At 50.1% G+C, this 16,967-nt stretch overlaps 2 protein-coding genes across 2 annotated transcripts; one reads left to right on the top strand and one right to left on the bottom strand.

Moving 5' to 3' along the window:
• Positions 1–29: 29 nt before the first annotated feature.
• ipo4 (importin 4) lies at positions 30–11,828 on the bottom strand. Its single transcript, XM_067251353.1, has 30 exons — positions 11,446–11,828; positions 11,075–11,161; positions 10,871–10,950; positions 10,738–10,779; positions 10,368–10,497; positions 9,612–9,791; positions 9,436–9,501; positions 9,242–9,343; positions 9,074–9,157; positions 8,590–8,745; positions 8,427–8,480; positions 8,070–8,179; positions 7,883–7,991; positions 7,444–7,573; positions 7,194–7,307; positions 6,935–7,048; positions 6,585–6,708; positions 6,401–6,512; positions 6,167–6,279; positions 5,910–5,987; positions 5,632–5,689; positions 5,396–5,501; positions 4,902–5,095; positions 4,728–4,781; positions 4,497–4,622; positions 2,108–2,334; positions 1,828–1,960; positions 1,641–1,745; positions 1,317–1,386; positions 30–545 (listed from the first exon to the last, which is right to left on the bottom strand). The coding sequence occupies exons 1-30, from the start codon at positions 11,509–11,511 to the stop codon at positions 415–417; spliced, it is 3,255 nt and encodes a 1,084-aa protein (XP_067107454.1). The 5' UTR covers positions 11,512–11,828; the 3' UTR covers positions 30–414.
• A 2,385-nt stretch (positions 11,829–14,213) lies between these two features.
• On the top strand, positions 14,214–16,950 carry nanog (nanog homeobox). The gene is made up of 4 exons (XM_067251352.1): positions 14,214–14,672; positions 14,992–15,323; positions 15,555–15,704; positions 15,988–16,950. The coding sequence occupies exons 1-4, from the start codon at positions 14,279–14,281 to the stop codon at positions 16,291–16,293; spliced, it is 1,182 nt and encodes a 393-aa protein (XP_067107453.1). The 5' UTR covers positions 14,214–14,278; the 3' UTR covers positions 16,294–16,950.
• Positions 16,951–16,967: the final 17 nt, after the last annotated feature.

The raw sequence follows: 16,967 nt of genomic DNA, 5'->3' as shown, positions 1-16,967 counted from the left end.
GACAGGAAATGAAAAAGGGCACTGACAAGTCTGAGAAAAAGGCATTTATGAGTTTCAGTTCATTGCTTCACACTCCAACAAAGCCAGATGTTAATCACATTAGTTTTAAAAAGGGGACAGCAGTGAATAGAGATCAATCTCTCGGTCAGTGAGGGGGGACAGCAAGAAAATAAAATAAACAGACAAATACAATACAGGTTGGTCATGAAACCAAATGTCTTGTTAAAATAATACTTCACAAAGAAAACAGACAATATAAATTAAAAAGGTCATATTACAAGTTGATAAATTGCAACCTTGCAGTGCTTTTGGAGTTAGCAGGAATTTGGCCAAATGTCGATGTCACCCTGTCCCTCTTCTTTGAGTGTGTTTGATGTATTCTGGCTTTTACGAAGGAGTGGAAGACTGTCTGTGCTATGACTGTGCGATGGCTGCCGTCACCCGTGTCTTCTGCTCAGCAGGAAGTGATGTCATGGCGCCCTGGAGCTCGGCAGCGTGGCGCTGGGCGACGTCACGCAGCATCACGACCAGGGTGGCCTGGCTCTCTGCAGGACACACCACCAACACTCACTACTGAACACTGACCAGGGCCGTGTACACAACACAGACTACACAGTACCAGGGATGGAAATTAGCACCCGCCACCAGCCAAATGCGGGTGATTTTGTGTTGTGGCGGGTAAACTCGTTTCACCTACCGGCCACCGTGGCGGGTAAATGAAATTATGTATAGAACGCTGTTGTCATTATCGGGAAAATAAGCCCCTTCAGAGCGAAGCTACACCCCTCCGCTTCGCGTCGGGGTGCTGTTCGCCCTGTTGTGGAAGAAGAACACTCAGGAAAGCACCTCTGAAACTTCAGAATATGATTCTGATGAGCAGGAGTAAACTGTACTGGGATTGGGGAGGATGGGTGGAGGAATGTTAGTTTGTTGTTTAATCTGCCCTACTCATTTAATGAAATGTATATCAGTTTGTGGTTTGTGCATGTATAAAAGAGAAAGTGTTAGTGTTTCATTGAGACTGAGATTAAATAAACTGCTTAAGTATTGTAGATCTTGTAGTATTAATTTTCACATGCAGTTACACATTGTCGGTTAAAAACAAGAAAGTGGCTGGTAAAAACATTGAGTGGCTGGTTGATTTTGAAATCCACCGGCCACTGTGGCTGGTGGAAAAAAAAATTTTCCATCCCTGCACAGTACACAGACTATATAATCCATATGAAATGTAAATGCACAGCATCACAGTACGTTTAGAAGATCCCAAAACTAAACGTCATAGTTGCCATGGTGACCGGGGTCGGAGGTGAACTGACCTGCGTCAAGCTGCTTGGTTCCCAGGACCTGGCTGGAGGCCGCCACTATGGCCTTCATCTGGCTCACGATCTGAGGAGATGAGAGGCAGGGGTGAGACAGGGGAGAGGCAGGGGTGAGGAAGGGGAGAGGCAGAGGAGAGGCAGAGGAGATGCAGGGGAGAGGCAGGGGTGAGACAGGGGAGAGGCAGAGGAGAGGCAGGGGATAAGCAGAGGAGAGGCAGGGGAGAGGCAGAGGAGAGGCAAAGGAGAGACAGGGGAGAGGCAGGGGTGAGGCAGGGGAGAGGCAGAGGACAGCAGCGTGGCTGAGGAGGAGGAGCGACGCACCAGTGCGGGGCTGTGGGTGTACAGCATGGCCAGGCAGCTGTACACTGTCTTGTTCTCCTCCAGGTCTTCCTTCAGAGGCAGACGGCCCACCAGCGCAGGAACCACCTGCGCACACACACACACGTTCACCAGGGACGCATGATGACCTAGGAGTCAGGGTCAGAGGTCAGGGCTCAAGGGTGTGTACCTGCTCCAGAGGAACGACCTCCCGGTTGCTCAGGATCATCCTGCATAGGGCAGCACACAGGTTGTCGATGACCCTGCGGTCGGCCTCCTTGGCCAGCAGGTTGGAGAACAGAGACAGCATCATGGGGTAGTCTCTGAGACCGGCTGAGGAACACACATGTAGGACACTCACACACACACCTTCCTGTACCCCACACACACACCCCTCCCTGTACCCCACACACACACCCCTCCCTGTACCCCCCCCCACACACACACACAGACCCTAACCCAAAGGATACTGTGTGACGAGGGGTCCTGCAGCCTGGGCCAGGGCTCCCAGTCCAAACACGCTGTTGTTGCGCACCTCAGGATCGCTGTCCCTCACCCCGCCCACCAGGACCGGCAGCAGACGATTGGCCAGCCGGCCGGCCACAGCCTGGCCCCCGGCCACGCCCCCCAGGGCCTGCAGGGTCTCTCCCAGCGTGCCCACAGAGAAGGAGCGGTCTGCCACCGTGCATGAGCTCTTCTGCAGAGAGAACACACCTGAGACCTGGACACCAGGGTGCTGCACGGGCATCAGCACCATCACCATCCTCATCATCAGCACCATCACCATCCTCATCATCAGCACCATCACCATCCTCATCATCAGCACCATCACCATCCTCATCATCAGCACCATCACCATCCTCATCACCATCACCATCATCAGTACCATCACCATCCTCATCATCAGCACCATCACCATCCTCATCACCATCATCAGTACCATCACCATCCTCATCATCAGCACCATCACCATCCTCATCACCATCATCAGTACCATCACCATCCTCATCATCAGCACCATCACCATCCTCATCACCATCATCAGTACCATCACCATCCTCATCATCAGCACCATCACCATCCTCATCACCATCATCAGTACCATCACCATCCTCATCATCAGCACCATCACCATCCTCATCATCAGCACCATCACCATCATCAGCACCATCACCATCCTCATCATCATCATCCTCCTCATCAGCACCATCATCATCCTCCTCCTCCTCATCATCATCATCACCATCCTCCTCCTCATCAGCACCATCATCATCCTCCTCCTCCTCATCATCATCATCAGCACCATCCTCCTCCTCATCATCAGCACCATCACCATCCTCATCACCATCATCAGTATCATCACCATCCTCATCATCAGCACCATCACCATCCTCATCACCATCATCAGTACCATCACCATCCTCATCATCAGCACCATCACCATCCTCATCACCATCATCAGTACCATCACCATCCTCATCATCAGCACCATCACCATCACCATCCTCATCACCATCATCAGTACCATCACCATCCTCATCATCAGCACCATCACCATCCTCATCATCAGCACCAACACCATCCTCATCACCATCATCAGTACCATCATCAGCACCATCACCATCCTCATCATCATCATCCTCATCATCAGCACCATCACCATCCTCATCACCATCATCAGTACCATCACCATCCTCATCACCATCATCAGCACCATCACCATCCTCATCATCATCATCATCCTCCTCATCAGCACCATCATCATCCTCCTCCTCCTCATCATCATCATCACCATCCTCCTCCTCATCAGCACCATCATCATCCTCCTCCTCCTCATCATCATCATCAGCACCATCACCATCCTCCTCCTCATCATCAGCACCATCACCATCCTCATCATCATCCTCCTCCTCCTCATCATCAGCACCATCCTCATCATCAGCACCATCCTCCTCCTCATCCTCAGCACCATCACCATCCTCATCATCATCCTCATCATCATCACCATCCTCATCATCAGCACCATCCTCCTCCTCATCATCACCATCCTCCTCCTCATCAGCACCATCACCATCCTCATCCTCATCACCATCCTCAGCACCATCACCATCATCCTCAGCACCATCACCATCCTCATCATCACCATCAGCACCATCACCATCCTCATCATCATCATCACCATCCTCCTCCTCATCATCATCACCATCATCTTCATCATCCTCCTCATCATCATCATCACCATCCTCTTCCTCATCATCATCACCATCATCTTCATCATCCTCATCATCATCACCATCCTCCTCCTCATCATCACCATCCTCCTCCTCATCACCATCCTCCTCATCATCCTCATCATCATCACCATCATCCTCCTCCTCATCACCATCATCCTCATCATCATCACCATCCTCCTCCTCATCATCCTCATCATCATCACCATCATCTTCATCATCCTCCTCATCATCATCACCATCCTCCTCCTCCTCATCATCATCACCATCATCATCCTCATCATCATCATCACCATCCTCATCATCACCATCCTCCTCCTCATCACCATCCTCCTCCTCATCATCCTCCTCCTCATCACCATCATCTTCATCATCCTCCTCCTCATCACCATCATCCTCATCATCCTCCTCCTCATCCTCCTCCTCATCACCATCCTCCTCCTCATCATCCTCCTCCTCATCACCATCGTCTTCATCATCCTCATCACCATCAAAGACTCAATTCCATCTCCAAACAGTCCAAAAACAACCCAAACTAAGTCCCAAACATCTCCTTCTCCCTCCCACCAATCCCGTCGCCAGGTTTCTGGTGATGGGGCCGTCTCCATGGTGATGGGAGGAAACTCACGGCCTTGTTGGTGATGAGGGGCAGCAGCTCGTTGAGGAAGGGCCAGAAGTGCTCTGCCGGGGCGGCTGAGGCCAGCAGGGGGATGCCCTCGCCTGCAAACTCCTGCAGCATGGCGTCATACTCTGCCTGAAACACACACAGCTGCTTAGTCTGTACGTGTGTGTGTAGTACGTTTATGTCTGTGAGTGTGAGTGTGTGTGACTGTGTGTGGAGAGAAGGAGGAGGTCCCACCTGCTGCTCGTCATCATCAGCTTCATCTCCTCCTCCTCCATCCTGACAGGTGGTCTGGAGCGAACACACACACACACACACACCAGGGTTGAGAGCAGGGATGGAGGGGAACTCTTAGACAAGGTACAGTGTGTGTGTCCAGAGCGGGGGCCAGACAGTGTGTGTGTGTCTCACCCTCTTCTTCAGCACGTCTCTGATGGCGTGGCTGATCTCCTGCAGCCTCCCAGGGCTCCGCAGCGCCTCCCCCTGGCAGGCCTTCAGCACACCGTTCATGGCCTCCAGCACGCCCATCACCACCTGCCGCTCCCGCTCCGCATGCACCGCCTCCAGGAAGCTGGGCAGAGCCACCTCCAGCAGCTTCTGCAGGGCTGGGGGTCATCACAGGAAGGAGGGCTTTATTTAGCACACGCTGCTATCCAAACAGAGGTACAGTACAGGGGGGATTTGAACCTACGACCTCTTGCTCAGGAGTTAAATACTCTACGCTGAGCTATGCCCATAATGGGAAGCTGCTAGTTTAACAATAGATCAGGACATTGTCATGAACAGTGTGTGTGTGGAGAAAGACACAGAGAGAGAGACAGAGAGAGACAGAGACAGAGAGAGACACACAGAGAGAGACAGAGAGAGACACAAAGAGAGAGACACACAGAGAGAGAGATAGCTACCCTGCTGGTTGGCCTCAGTAGGGTTCTCCTGCCAGACTTTGTGCTGAGCTTTGCAGAAGTGGCCCATGGCCCCGTAGGCTGCCCTGCGCACGTCCTCATGGGGGAACTGAGGGGACAGCACGCTCAGGGTAGTGGGGCACATGATTCAAGCACACACACCACTTCTACCCTAACACACGCTCATACATTGATCCACAGAACACACAGCTTGAGGCCGCACTCCCAGGAACACTCACATCACGCAGCTGGAACACCTGCTGGAAGCTGGACTCCAGGAACGGCTGGAAGGCAGATCTGAGGAGACACACCAGGACTCAGACCACCAGCCCTGTGTGTCCTGAGTGTGTGTGTCCTGAGTGTGTGCTGAGTGTGTGTCCTGAGTGTGTGTGCTGAGTGTGTGTGTCCTGAGTGTGTGTGTGCTGAGTGTGTGTGTGCTGAGTGTGTGTGTGCTGAGTGTGTGTGTGCTGAGTGTGTGTGTGCTGAGTGTGTGTGTGTGCTGAGTGTGTGTGCGTACCCTATGTTGAAGGCCATCTCTCCCAGGGCGTCGCAGGCATCCTCCTTCTCATCGATGTAGGCGTTCTCCACACTGAACCTGAACACACAGGACAGCCACAGTGTTTCCGTTAGGATTTCTTTTTAGCAGTGGGGGCAGGTTTGTCCAAACATGGACAGTGGGTGTACAGTGCAGTGTTTCCTCAACTAGAGAGGGTTGTGTCTTTAGTGTGTGTGTGTGTGTGTGTGTGTGTGTGTGCGTCTGTATGTATGGTGTACCCTGAAACGTCTCGTCCATCTGTCTCAGCTTCATCCTCCAAGATGGCGTCTCCCTCGTCATCATCATCATCATCGTCCAGCAGGACAAACTGCTTGTCCTCCTCCAGGTGAGCCTGGCAGGACACAAGTGTGTGAGTGTGTGTATTTGTGTATGTACATGTGTGTGAGTGTGTGTGTCTGTGTGTGAGTGTGTGTGTGTGTGTGTGTATGTGTGCGTGTGTGTGTGAGGCTGACCGTGACTCCCTCGGTGGACCTGAGAGACAGCAGCATGGTGGTGGTGATGGTGGTGAGGTGGGGGCTGAGGCAGGCTGGACTGACACTGGACACAGCAGAGAACAGGCTGTACCTGCACCCAGAGAGAGCACTGTCAGCCCTGACTAGGGCACACACACACACACACACACACACACACACGTACGTGCAGCGTCGCAGGTCTGGGTCGTCCACGGCGTCGATGAGGTTGAGGCCCAGCTGGACACACTCTGCAGCCAGGGGGCTGAACACGTCCTGGCCCACGGTGCGAGCCAGCACCGACAGGGTGTCTGCCGGCCCCACAGCAGCAGCAGCAACACACGCACAACAGGAACCACAAGGACTTCATTTAGCACACACTTTTACCCAAAGCTACGTACAGGGGAAGATTTGAACCTGCGATCTCTTGATCTGCAGTCAAATGATCTAGCGCTAAGACAGCAAGTCCTGACATATGACGTATTTAGACTGGAGGACAGCATCAGAGGTCAGGGGAGGAGAGGGTCAGGGTCTCACCCAGGGCCTGGGTCTGCAGGGAGCGCATCTCGTCACGGGTGTCAGTCAGGAAGCCCTTCAGACTGTCGATGACAGGCAGGAAGTAGGGCACCAGCAGCTCCTTAGCAGCATTAGCTGAGGACCACACACACACACACAGGGTCAACACACACACGCCAACTTCCTGGACATCCATTGCGCCTAATCCTAGACTTGGTTTTATAATCTCTATTGACAGCTGTACTGAGGCTAGGATTAAGCTCAGTGTGTTTAGGTGTACCTATGGCTCCTATAGCAGAGACAGCCAGCTCTTTGAGCTTCAGGTTGTCAGCATGGTTCAGAGCAGACAGCATGGTGTCCATCAGGGTGGCCAGGTAGGGCTGGATCTCTTCCCCTAGCGGGGGCAGATAGAGGGGGCAGATAGAGGGGGCGGATCACTGCAAGGTCGAAGTGTTTGTGGTTTGATTGAACACACACACACACACAGGTGACAGAATGTTGTGTGTGTGAGGTGGACCAGCATGGCTCACCCAGGTTCTCCAGGAAGTTCTCCAGGGCGTAGAACGCCTTGGTGACGTGTCCGATCTTGGCCTGGTTCAGGCCTGACATGTACCCCAGCAGCAGGGGCATCAGCTCTGCAGAGTACTTACTCACCTCCGGCTGGGGGGAGAGGTCACAATCGGGTTTCATCGCCAAGTAAATGTTCACAAACAAGGAATTTACTGTGGTGGGCAGGTGCATATCATCACATTAGGCTCACATCTAGGTGTCCTCTAGTGTGTACTAGGTGTCATCTAGTGTGTACTAGGTGTCTTCTAGTGTACTAGGTGTCCTCTAGTGTGTACTTGGTGTCCTCTAGTGTGTACTAGGTGTCTTCTAGTGTGTACTAGGTGTCCTCTAGTGTACTAGGTGTCCTCTAGTGTCCTCTAGTGTTCTAGGTGTCCTCTAGTGTGCTGGTAGAGGCCTGACCTGCAGGTGCTCAGAGAACTGTCCCAGAGCGAAGAGCCCAGCACTGCGAACCACCTGGTTACTGTCTGACAGACTCTGGCACACTGTCTGCAGCATGGACGACAGCATCCTGACACACACACACACACAGTCATCTTCAGGGCATGGGACTGACAGGTGTAAAGAGGATCTATGGTGTGAGACGTACTTGGTGCGGATGTGGTCAGCACAACCCTCGGCCAGCACAGCCAGACACATCAGGCCTGCCTTCTTCTCATACGGCTTGTCACTGGCCAGGCACGCCTGGGTGAGGGGCATCTGGTACACACACACACACACACACACACAGGTCACCACCAGAGCTACACGCCTGGGTGAGGGGCATCTGATACACACACACACACACACACAGGTCACCACCAGAGCTACACGCCTGGGTGAGGGGAATCTGGTACACACACACACAGGTCACCACCAGAGCTACTCCTCCATCCACCAGGCTAGCTCTCTGTGAAAGGGTCAGTTCAACTTATTGATTGTGATCAACTTCTATACGGCCACTCACCAGCTGCTGAAACAGTTTCTCTGGCGGCATGTGGAGGGCCATGGTATCAATCACCTTTTCATTACAAGGAAAAAATGACAAAAATAAGATTTCACTTCAACTCAAGTATCTCGGGACTTATTTGACTTCAGTGTTCTGTAACCAGCGAGAGTGGAGTTAGAACCTGAGCAGCAAAGTGTTTGGGACTCTCGTTATCCACATCGTCTTCGTCATCGTTCTCCTCGTCCTCTGGGTCCTCCTGGCCAGGAGGGGGCGCTGCGCTCAGCACAGGAAACACTGTCTGCAGGATGGGATTCAGCAGCTTCTGCTTCAGCACCGTCTGAGAGGAGAGGAGAGCAGCATCACTAATGGCTCTTGAGAGGCGTGGGGAGAGAGGCGTGGGGAGAGAGGCGTGGGGAGAGAGGCGTGGGGAGAGAGGCGTGGGGAGAGAGGCGTGGGGAGAGAGGCGTGGGGAGAGAGGCGTGGGGAGGGAGGCGTGGGAAGAGAGGCGTGGGGAGAGAGGCGTGGGGAGAGAGGCGTGGGGAGAGAGGCGTGGGGAGAGAGGCGTGGGGAGAGAGGCGTGGGGAGAGAGGCGTGGGGAGGGAGGCGTGGGAAGAGAGGCGTGGGGAGAGAGGCGTGGGTCCAGCTTCATAACTGGGTTTGTTTACCTTGCTTTTGAGCCGAATGAGGAAAGCGATGCAGGAGAGAGCCTTCACACGCAGAGAGTCACTGAGAGTGGTGTCAGCACTCACCTGGAACACACACACACAGCATGAGCACCACATTGTTCCAACAACCCACGTGGCAGAGACACAGCCGCAGGACACAACGCTGACCTCCAGACAGAAGTGGACAATGTCGTTGATGTGAGGGACGATGATGGACACTTCACTCTCCATCAGCTCATCAAACACCTCCATAGCCTCACTGGCCTGGTCCTGCACCACACACACATCACTATCCCTTACAAGAAGCAAAAAACATACAATTGTATTTCTTGACAGGAAGACACAACTGGATGTCAGCCTACCTGATCAGCCTTGATGAGGTGTTTGAGAGCAGTGATCAGTTTGGGAACCAGGGAGCGCATGAGATTCTGAAACAGACCAACAGAACACAACCCCTCAGTACAGACCGGGGGGAGGGAAGACTGGCCCAGAGGTCCAGAGCGAGGCCTGGTCTGAGCTGGTGTGGTGTGGGACCCACCATCTCCTCGGTGCCTGTGTAGGCCGTCATGGAGGTGAGGGTGAGGATGCAGTAATACATGGCGGTGGGGTTGTTCAGGTCCTGCAGCACGGTGCCAAACAGCTGCAGCAGTTGGCGGTAGTGTGGCTTGAAGGGCTCCGGGTTCGAGTCCACCACTTTACTGAGGAGGAGGAGGCCAACCTGAGGGGAGGCAGGAGAAACCCAGCGTCCTTAATGTGACCTGTCTGTCTGTGTGTCTGTCTGTCTGTGTGTCTGTGTGTCTGTCTGTCTGTGTGTCTGTCTGTCTGTGTGTGTCTGTGTGTCTGTTTGTGTCTGTGTGTCTGTCTGTCTGTGTGTCTGTCTGTCTGTGTGTCTGTCTGTCTGTGTGTCTGTCTGTGTGTCTGTCTGTGTGTCTGTCTGTGTGTCTGTCTGTGTGTCTGTCTGTCTGTGTGTCTGTCTGTGTGTCTGTCTGTCTGTGTGTCTGTCTGTGTGTGTGTCTGTCTGTGTGTCTGTCTGTGTGTCTGTCTGTGTGTCTGTCTGTGTGTCTGTCTGGCTGTGTCTGGCTGTGTGTCTGTCTGTCTGTCTGGATACCACATCTCACAGCACTGATATCTCAATGCAGCCATGTTGTTGACTTAATCTCAGGCTCAGTGTCCAGATGACACCTTCACTCTGTACACTCGGTAAATAAAGACTTCAATACACTTTGAAGAGATCCACCACTAGGAGCTGAAGTATGAAGTGATGAACCCCCAGAGGGAGGGAGAGGTGCGCCACCTGTCTGTCATGTGGGTTGTTGCAGCTGGTGGACTGGTTGAGCAGATCCAGCAGGGCAGGCCAGCGGTCTGGGCTCTCGTGCTTCACCAGCACAGCGCTCAGCTGGGACAGGGAGTGGCGCACCGCATGCCTGCAACACAAACACCTGGTTAAACAACACACTTACTTGAGTCAAGGAGCAGTGTGCTCTATTCATTAGTGCTGTTGGATAAAAGTATCAAATTGAAATTAACGGAAAAGTAACGGACCAGACATTAAGACAAGAGAGTTTGAAGTGTTCCACTGCTAGATTGTTTCACTGTCAGATGTTGTCTATGCTTATCGCTTTTCACTTGGGAAGTCTACTACTTCAATGTGAACAGTATCTTACTCTGTCTCCTGGGTGAAAGCCTGCAGTACCACTGCCTTCAGACTGTGAAAGGAGAGAAATCAACATAAATGTTAATTACAGTGATAGCTAAACCAACACAAACACGTCTGTTAAGGATGAGATCAAAACAGACCTCTCTCTGTGATCAGGGCTGATCTTCTTCCAGTGTTTCTTCACCCTCATCCTCAACATCACAGCAGCTGATTGGCGGATCTGACGGTTAGGAGACAGCCACACCGTCAGCACGACACAAACATCTTCACAGTCGAGCCGGTTATTAAACTAATGTTCAAGTTCGGATGAGGGAGTCGACTTGAACAGGAAGTTGATTATTCACCTGTGGGTTCTGTGAACCGGTCATGACAGCACATAATGCAGGGATGATGGCTGGGTCTTTAAAAGCTTGTTTCAGCTGCGCCGTAGCCTAGAAAGGGGGTGAAACAAAACTGATTTTGGTTAAATTACTGGCATGAATGGTGACAGAAAAGAGGATAATAGAGTGAGACTCACTACCGTTAGCTAGCTTGCTTGGTCTGGACACATCGATGACAACCGCCATCATAACCGCTGTACTTAGTTTTTAGCTAGCTAGCTACAGTGACAGTAGTGCAGTTGGTTGGCATTCTGGCAGACAGGTCAAGTTAAACCATAACAGCTACTGTAACGAGAAAGTTTCCTAAATCCATAAAGCGTGATGGATCATTTTACCTGCTGAATAATCGTATTGTCAGGTTGAGTGAGCTGAGAGAGAATGTGCTCCAGTTCCTCTGACATCTTGGCTTGTCCAAAATCTCACCAAGATCTGATGCTTTGAAATGTTATTGTTCAAAAACAAACGTGTATTTCGCCAAGGTTCGCCCTTACTGTACTGTACAGAAGGGCTTTCGTACCGGGAAATATGCGCCTAAATCTTTGATTTGGTCGGCTAAACGTATATGACAACACCTCTGGTTAGATCGCAACTTTGCTTGCTAGCTAGTTTGATCTATTCGTTATGAATAAATATGATAAACCGGTGGATGCCCCAGACCCACACCGCTGGCAGTTGAGATGTGAGTGTCGTTGACTGTCTGGCTCGTTCCGTCAAGTCTGCCAGCACGCGGACAGAACGGGTCAGAACTCCACGTGAGCGGAGACAGGGTTCTCTCTGGAGAGAGTCAACTTGTTAAAGGGACCACGTCAAATATATGATGTTCTGTAGTCGCAATACATGCACACACTGCCGTCATGTGGTGAGGAGGAATTACAAATCAAATCTAAAATGTGGTTACGATGAAAGGGTACGGACGGTACGCAAGTCAAATTCTAAAAAGCTCCTGTTGATCACCGGGTAATTCACATTCATAGGTGTGCGGGGAGACAAGTATAGCGATTTGCACCTCGTCTAGCGAACAAAGCGGGAGTAGCCTACCTTGTCACACAATGACACAAAACCACCAGTTAACTTAAAGAAACACCTTTGCTGGTCGATCTTGCCCCCTAAAGCAGCCGTTTTAAACATTTACCATACGCTTTTATCTAAAACGACGCACAATTAGTGTCCATAAAAAGTAGTTCAAGATCAAGGATCATAAGTTCATACTCATATGTTCATAGTTCTACAGGTTTCCGGTGGTCAGTCAAGTAACAGTCTGTATTTACTTGCCTCATAGCAAAGTTACCATGTCTCAGCTAACAGGCGCGGTGAATAAAAATAATAGGCAAACATATGTGCAACAGTGCAACTACAGTGCAACAATGACATCTCAATTGCTTAAGTGTATAGCAAAAATGACATCTCGCTTACAGTTGCTAGCTGAAGGGACCACATTAAAACTGGATTCAAATAACAACACATGTCACTGCAACATAATGCTCAATTAAAACGATTGCATGATTTGGTCAAAATAAACGTAAAATTAAAGCACATATTTTATCCAACACTGACTACAACAGTCTTTAACTGCTACATTTGCAGAACACATCATACTCCTCAAGCATAAACTGGAGACATAGATGAGAAACAATACATACAATTATGGTCAGGCTGTGTTACTAAAATGTGTGTAAACTATACAACCACACCCTACATTCCAGCCATGCCTAACTCCCAGTGATCCCCCCCCCCCCCCCCCCCCCCCCCCCCTCTGTCCAGGCAGAGTTCAGTGAGTATGCTAACAGTACCATCAGCTCACCATCATCACTTGTTTTCACCTCTAACTGAAATATTACCATTCCAATCTAGCCAAGGAGGTGGACCACAAACATGCATTTGGATGGTAATGCTTCATTTTGGTGAAAGGATTTTGCTAATGGATCCTGGTGGGGAACTTGCACAACCACAGCTGTGCCTATTGATACGATCAGCCTGACTTTACACACACACATTACAGACGCTCACATTACAGACACACACATTATTAAACAGTGCTCCTCACACTTCAAAGCCACAGGCTACCCTGGACTGCTTGTCCTAAACCAAACTCCACACACACATTTCTGACCCGTGATCTGCTGTACTTACTATATGCACTATTTGTATAGTTGCTTTGAATAAAAAAAAAGTGTCTGCTAAATGAATGAAAGGTAATGGAAATGTACTCTCTTACTTTCTTGTGAGTTGGTACTTGGAAGACTATAGTTATAGTTAGAGCAGCATAGCTGCTCTGGTCAGGCTAGCACATCTATAGTACACCCCTTTGTTTGGGTCATAGATCCATCTAGTGACTCTGAAAGTTTATTTGTCATTATTTAAATAAAATGTCTGCTATTTATCAAAATCTCATCTTGATTTTTGGAGTCTAAACATACATAATGTTTTGACTACAAAGCATCTTAAAATAGTGTATTCTTTTATCAGACGTTTTTATTTGGAACATAAAAAGTGCATCTAGTGAGGAGAGCAGATCAACAGAGAGCAGAGGTGCACAACATCCTCTCAGCTGCAATGTTACACAGTTCAAGGATAGATCTGTATTTTGCATATCTATCATATGTAATGCTAATGCCTGTGTTTGGCTATGTGGGACACAGATGTTTGTAGAAGTGTGCATTATCTGCCATTGTACAATCATTACACTTAGTGTTACCTTACCCCAAACAGATGGTTTAAACATGAGACAATAGCAACCACATATATATGATTATTTGGGCCAGTAATTTTAGTTTTAAATGATCTTTGATTGTGAGGAATTTATTCGTCCCTCATTTTGTCAATCTTAGATCAAACTAATAATGTAGATATTGAATCAGTTTAATTTGGGGGTCGCTGTTCGTAATCTCCAAATTTGACCTGCCTCACGTCGCGCACGGCCTAGGGGCGCGGCCTTTACCTGCGTAGACCTGAATACACGTAGCTGATTGGTTGCGATCTTGATCCACACCTACATTGGTCTCCACACCCACAACACACCTTCATTTAAAACCACCACCTGTTTCCATTTGGCTTGGTACACTCATGACTTTTGTGGCAGTGAGACGGAGAAGCGTAACCGACGGCGTCGAAGAACTGAACACTTTTAACTTGAACGTCGTGCTTGAGCCGAACGGGCCGACACTCAGCATGGCAGACTGGAAGATCCCAGTTAACTACAACTACAACCCGTCCTACCACGCGTACGCATATGGTCTCATGTACCAAACCGGATCAGAGCAAAATAACTCAAACTTACCGGGCTGGGCCGAGGCCGCGTACCAAACGGGGGCTAATGGAGGCTACTATTCGAATCCGCAGCTCGCGGCGCCGCAGCAAGAATCGCCACCCCGGAGCCCAGAATACGTCGCTGTAAATAACGTCCATTACCCGGGACCGAGTGTCCTGTATTTTGGCGACTCTCACATGCAGACCGGGCGCCTTTTCCTGCCCCACAACCGGACCGAACTTGATGAAAGGACTAAAGTTGAGCACGTAAATAGCGACACCCCAACAAGTGATTCTGAGGCTCACACATCGCCAGGTATGTGTATAGCTAGCACTGCTAGGTAGCTAGCTAGTGTGCTAGTAGAGCTAGATAGATGGCTAACTACGTTGGCAAGCAATACACATCTGCAAGCTAATATTTACTATTGAGTGATGTGCATGGCACCGGTAACCTACATTTTCTGGGTCCCGGTCAAGGGCTGCGATCTCCACCGCCATCCATGAATTCAAAGCCATCTTGAAAGTAGTTGGCGCGACGACTGTCCATTGTTTGGGGGTCTCAGTAATGTATGGCGCCGCCGTGTGGCTGTCGTTTGCATTCTCATATTTGGTATTTTACTTTTGGTCTCGTTCAGACTCTTGGAGTTCAGGGAACAACAGAGGTTTTGTTCCTCAGACCCACCCTGCCGACTGGAGGCGGGACGACCCGGGCGAGGAGACAGACGGCGGGAGCCCCGGAAACGTATCCAGCTCTCTTCCTGAAGAAGACCCGACTCCTCCCGGCGGCGAGGCGGTCAGTAACCCCGGGCCCGTTCCCCAGTCGACATCGAAGACGAAACCCAAGGCTCGGGCGGCCTTCTCCGATAGCCAAATGACGGCCCTGACCCACCGGTTCAGCATCCAGAGATACCTCACCCCAGTGGAGATGAAAACAATGGCTAGGCTGACCGGACTGACGTACAAACAGGTGAGACCATTATCATTACTTTACTTTAAACCCAAGTCGGTCATATACTTGTGGTTGGTGATTTAGTTTTGAACTGTGCCTGGAAAAGAGTTCATGACCCTGACAACAAAATATTGTTAGAACTGTGCACTTTTGATCCTTAATCTTCTGTAGCCTACATTTTGTACGTGACTTTGGATAAATCGCTTTTTAGAGTATTTTTTGCCAATTAATGTTATGTAAACCTGTTAGGTGAAGACCTGGTTCCAGAACCGCAGGATGAAGCTGAGGAGACACCAGAAGGACAACAGCTGGGTGTCTGAGAGGTACACGGGCCCAGTGGGCTACCCCAGCACCCCCACGGGCCCAGCAGGCTACCCCAGCACCCCCACAGCCAACCAGGTGAGCTCATTAGACCAGGAAAAACACCAGGTACACGGATACATGCATCATTATATAATCTAGATGTGTTAATCATTGGTTCATCTGTAGTCCAGCCAGTGTGTCCTGTTCAATAACAGAGACTCTTAAGGCACGGACTCAGAGTAACGCATCCACAAAGGAGGCCTCTTCACAGTTTGGACGAGGTCTTAAAGGCAGGATGATACAGGGCTGGAGATGAGTGGAGACCTCTCCACTAATGTTTATTGCTACATGTGATCATAACGTTTTCTCTGTGTGCCAGTTTCCAGCCGGTGCTCAGACTCCAGACTACTACACACAGCCCATGAGGGAAGCAGGCCAGGGCGTCTCCAAGCTGCCCTACTACTCCGGCCCTTCGGCCTACCCTTCCCCTCCTCCCCCCTCCCCCCAGCCAGGGCCCCGCTCCCTGGCCCCCTGCTGGCCTCGCCCCCCTGCCGTCACCCACTACCAGTACAACCCCCCCGGCTACACCCCCGCGGAGGCTGTCTCCATCACCAGCATGAACAGAGACAAGGAGAACCCGGTCCTCCCCAGCCCCCCACACGGGGGCCCCGAGGCCGGCCTCTAGACACAAGGAACACCACGCATTTCCTTTTTGTATTGTTTTTTTGCCTTGTAAAGTTTCCATGGGCTGTTTACAATGTGTCAGTAGATATGCCATCTTTTCAACGGAGTGTTAGTGGTGGTATCATGAGCTAGGAATTTTTAATTGATTGTTCATATCTTTTTATATTTGTATACCATGTCTATCAAAGTTCTTACCAGAGTATTTATAGTGGATGTGTTCTCTGCAGTGTGCTTGGAGCAGCTTGCTTACTGCCATTCTATCTAGACTTGTACCAAGAGCTGCCACACATCTGATGTGTACACATCTTACTGCACTGAATGGTTGTCATTCCAAGTCCCGTAGGTGAAAGAGCTTCTCTCCTTTCAGCTTAACAGGTTTTTATTTGGGTTGGCTTTTTTATTTTTATACAAACCCTGATTGGTTTCCCTTTTGTTGGAAACATTTTTAAATAAACAAATGGTTTTGGCCTGGTGTTCATAATATCTGATTTGGAATGTATTTTTTTAACTATATAAAATGGGAACTGGGCTCACTTTTTCAATTTCCTTTCAAATAAATGCCTGTTAACTGATATTTTATCTGACTGTTTTTGTGATGACGTATGGAGATCTTGTCTTATGAGGCTGAAATATCAAATAAATCAGTTTTCATGATCAGCACCCCTGATTCTTTCA

The sequence above is a fragment of the Osmerus mordax genome, chromosome 15 (genome assembly GCF_038355195.1).
Source record: "Osmerus mordax isolate fOsmMor3 chromosome 15, fOsmMor3.pri, whole genome shotgun sequence".
In the NCBI taxonomy this organism is placed as follows: domain Eukaryota; kingdom Metazoa; phylum Chordata; class Actinopteri; order Osmeriformes; family Osmeridae; genus Osmerus; species Osmerus mordax.
Note: the sequence above shows the minus strand (reverse complement) of the source record. Positions and strands in the feature narration are given on the sequence as shown.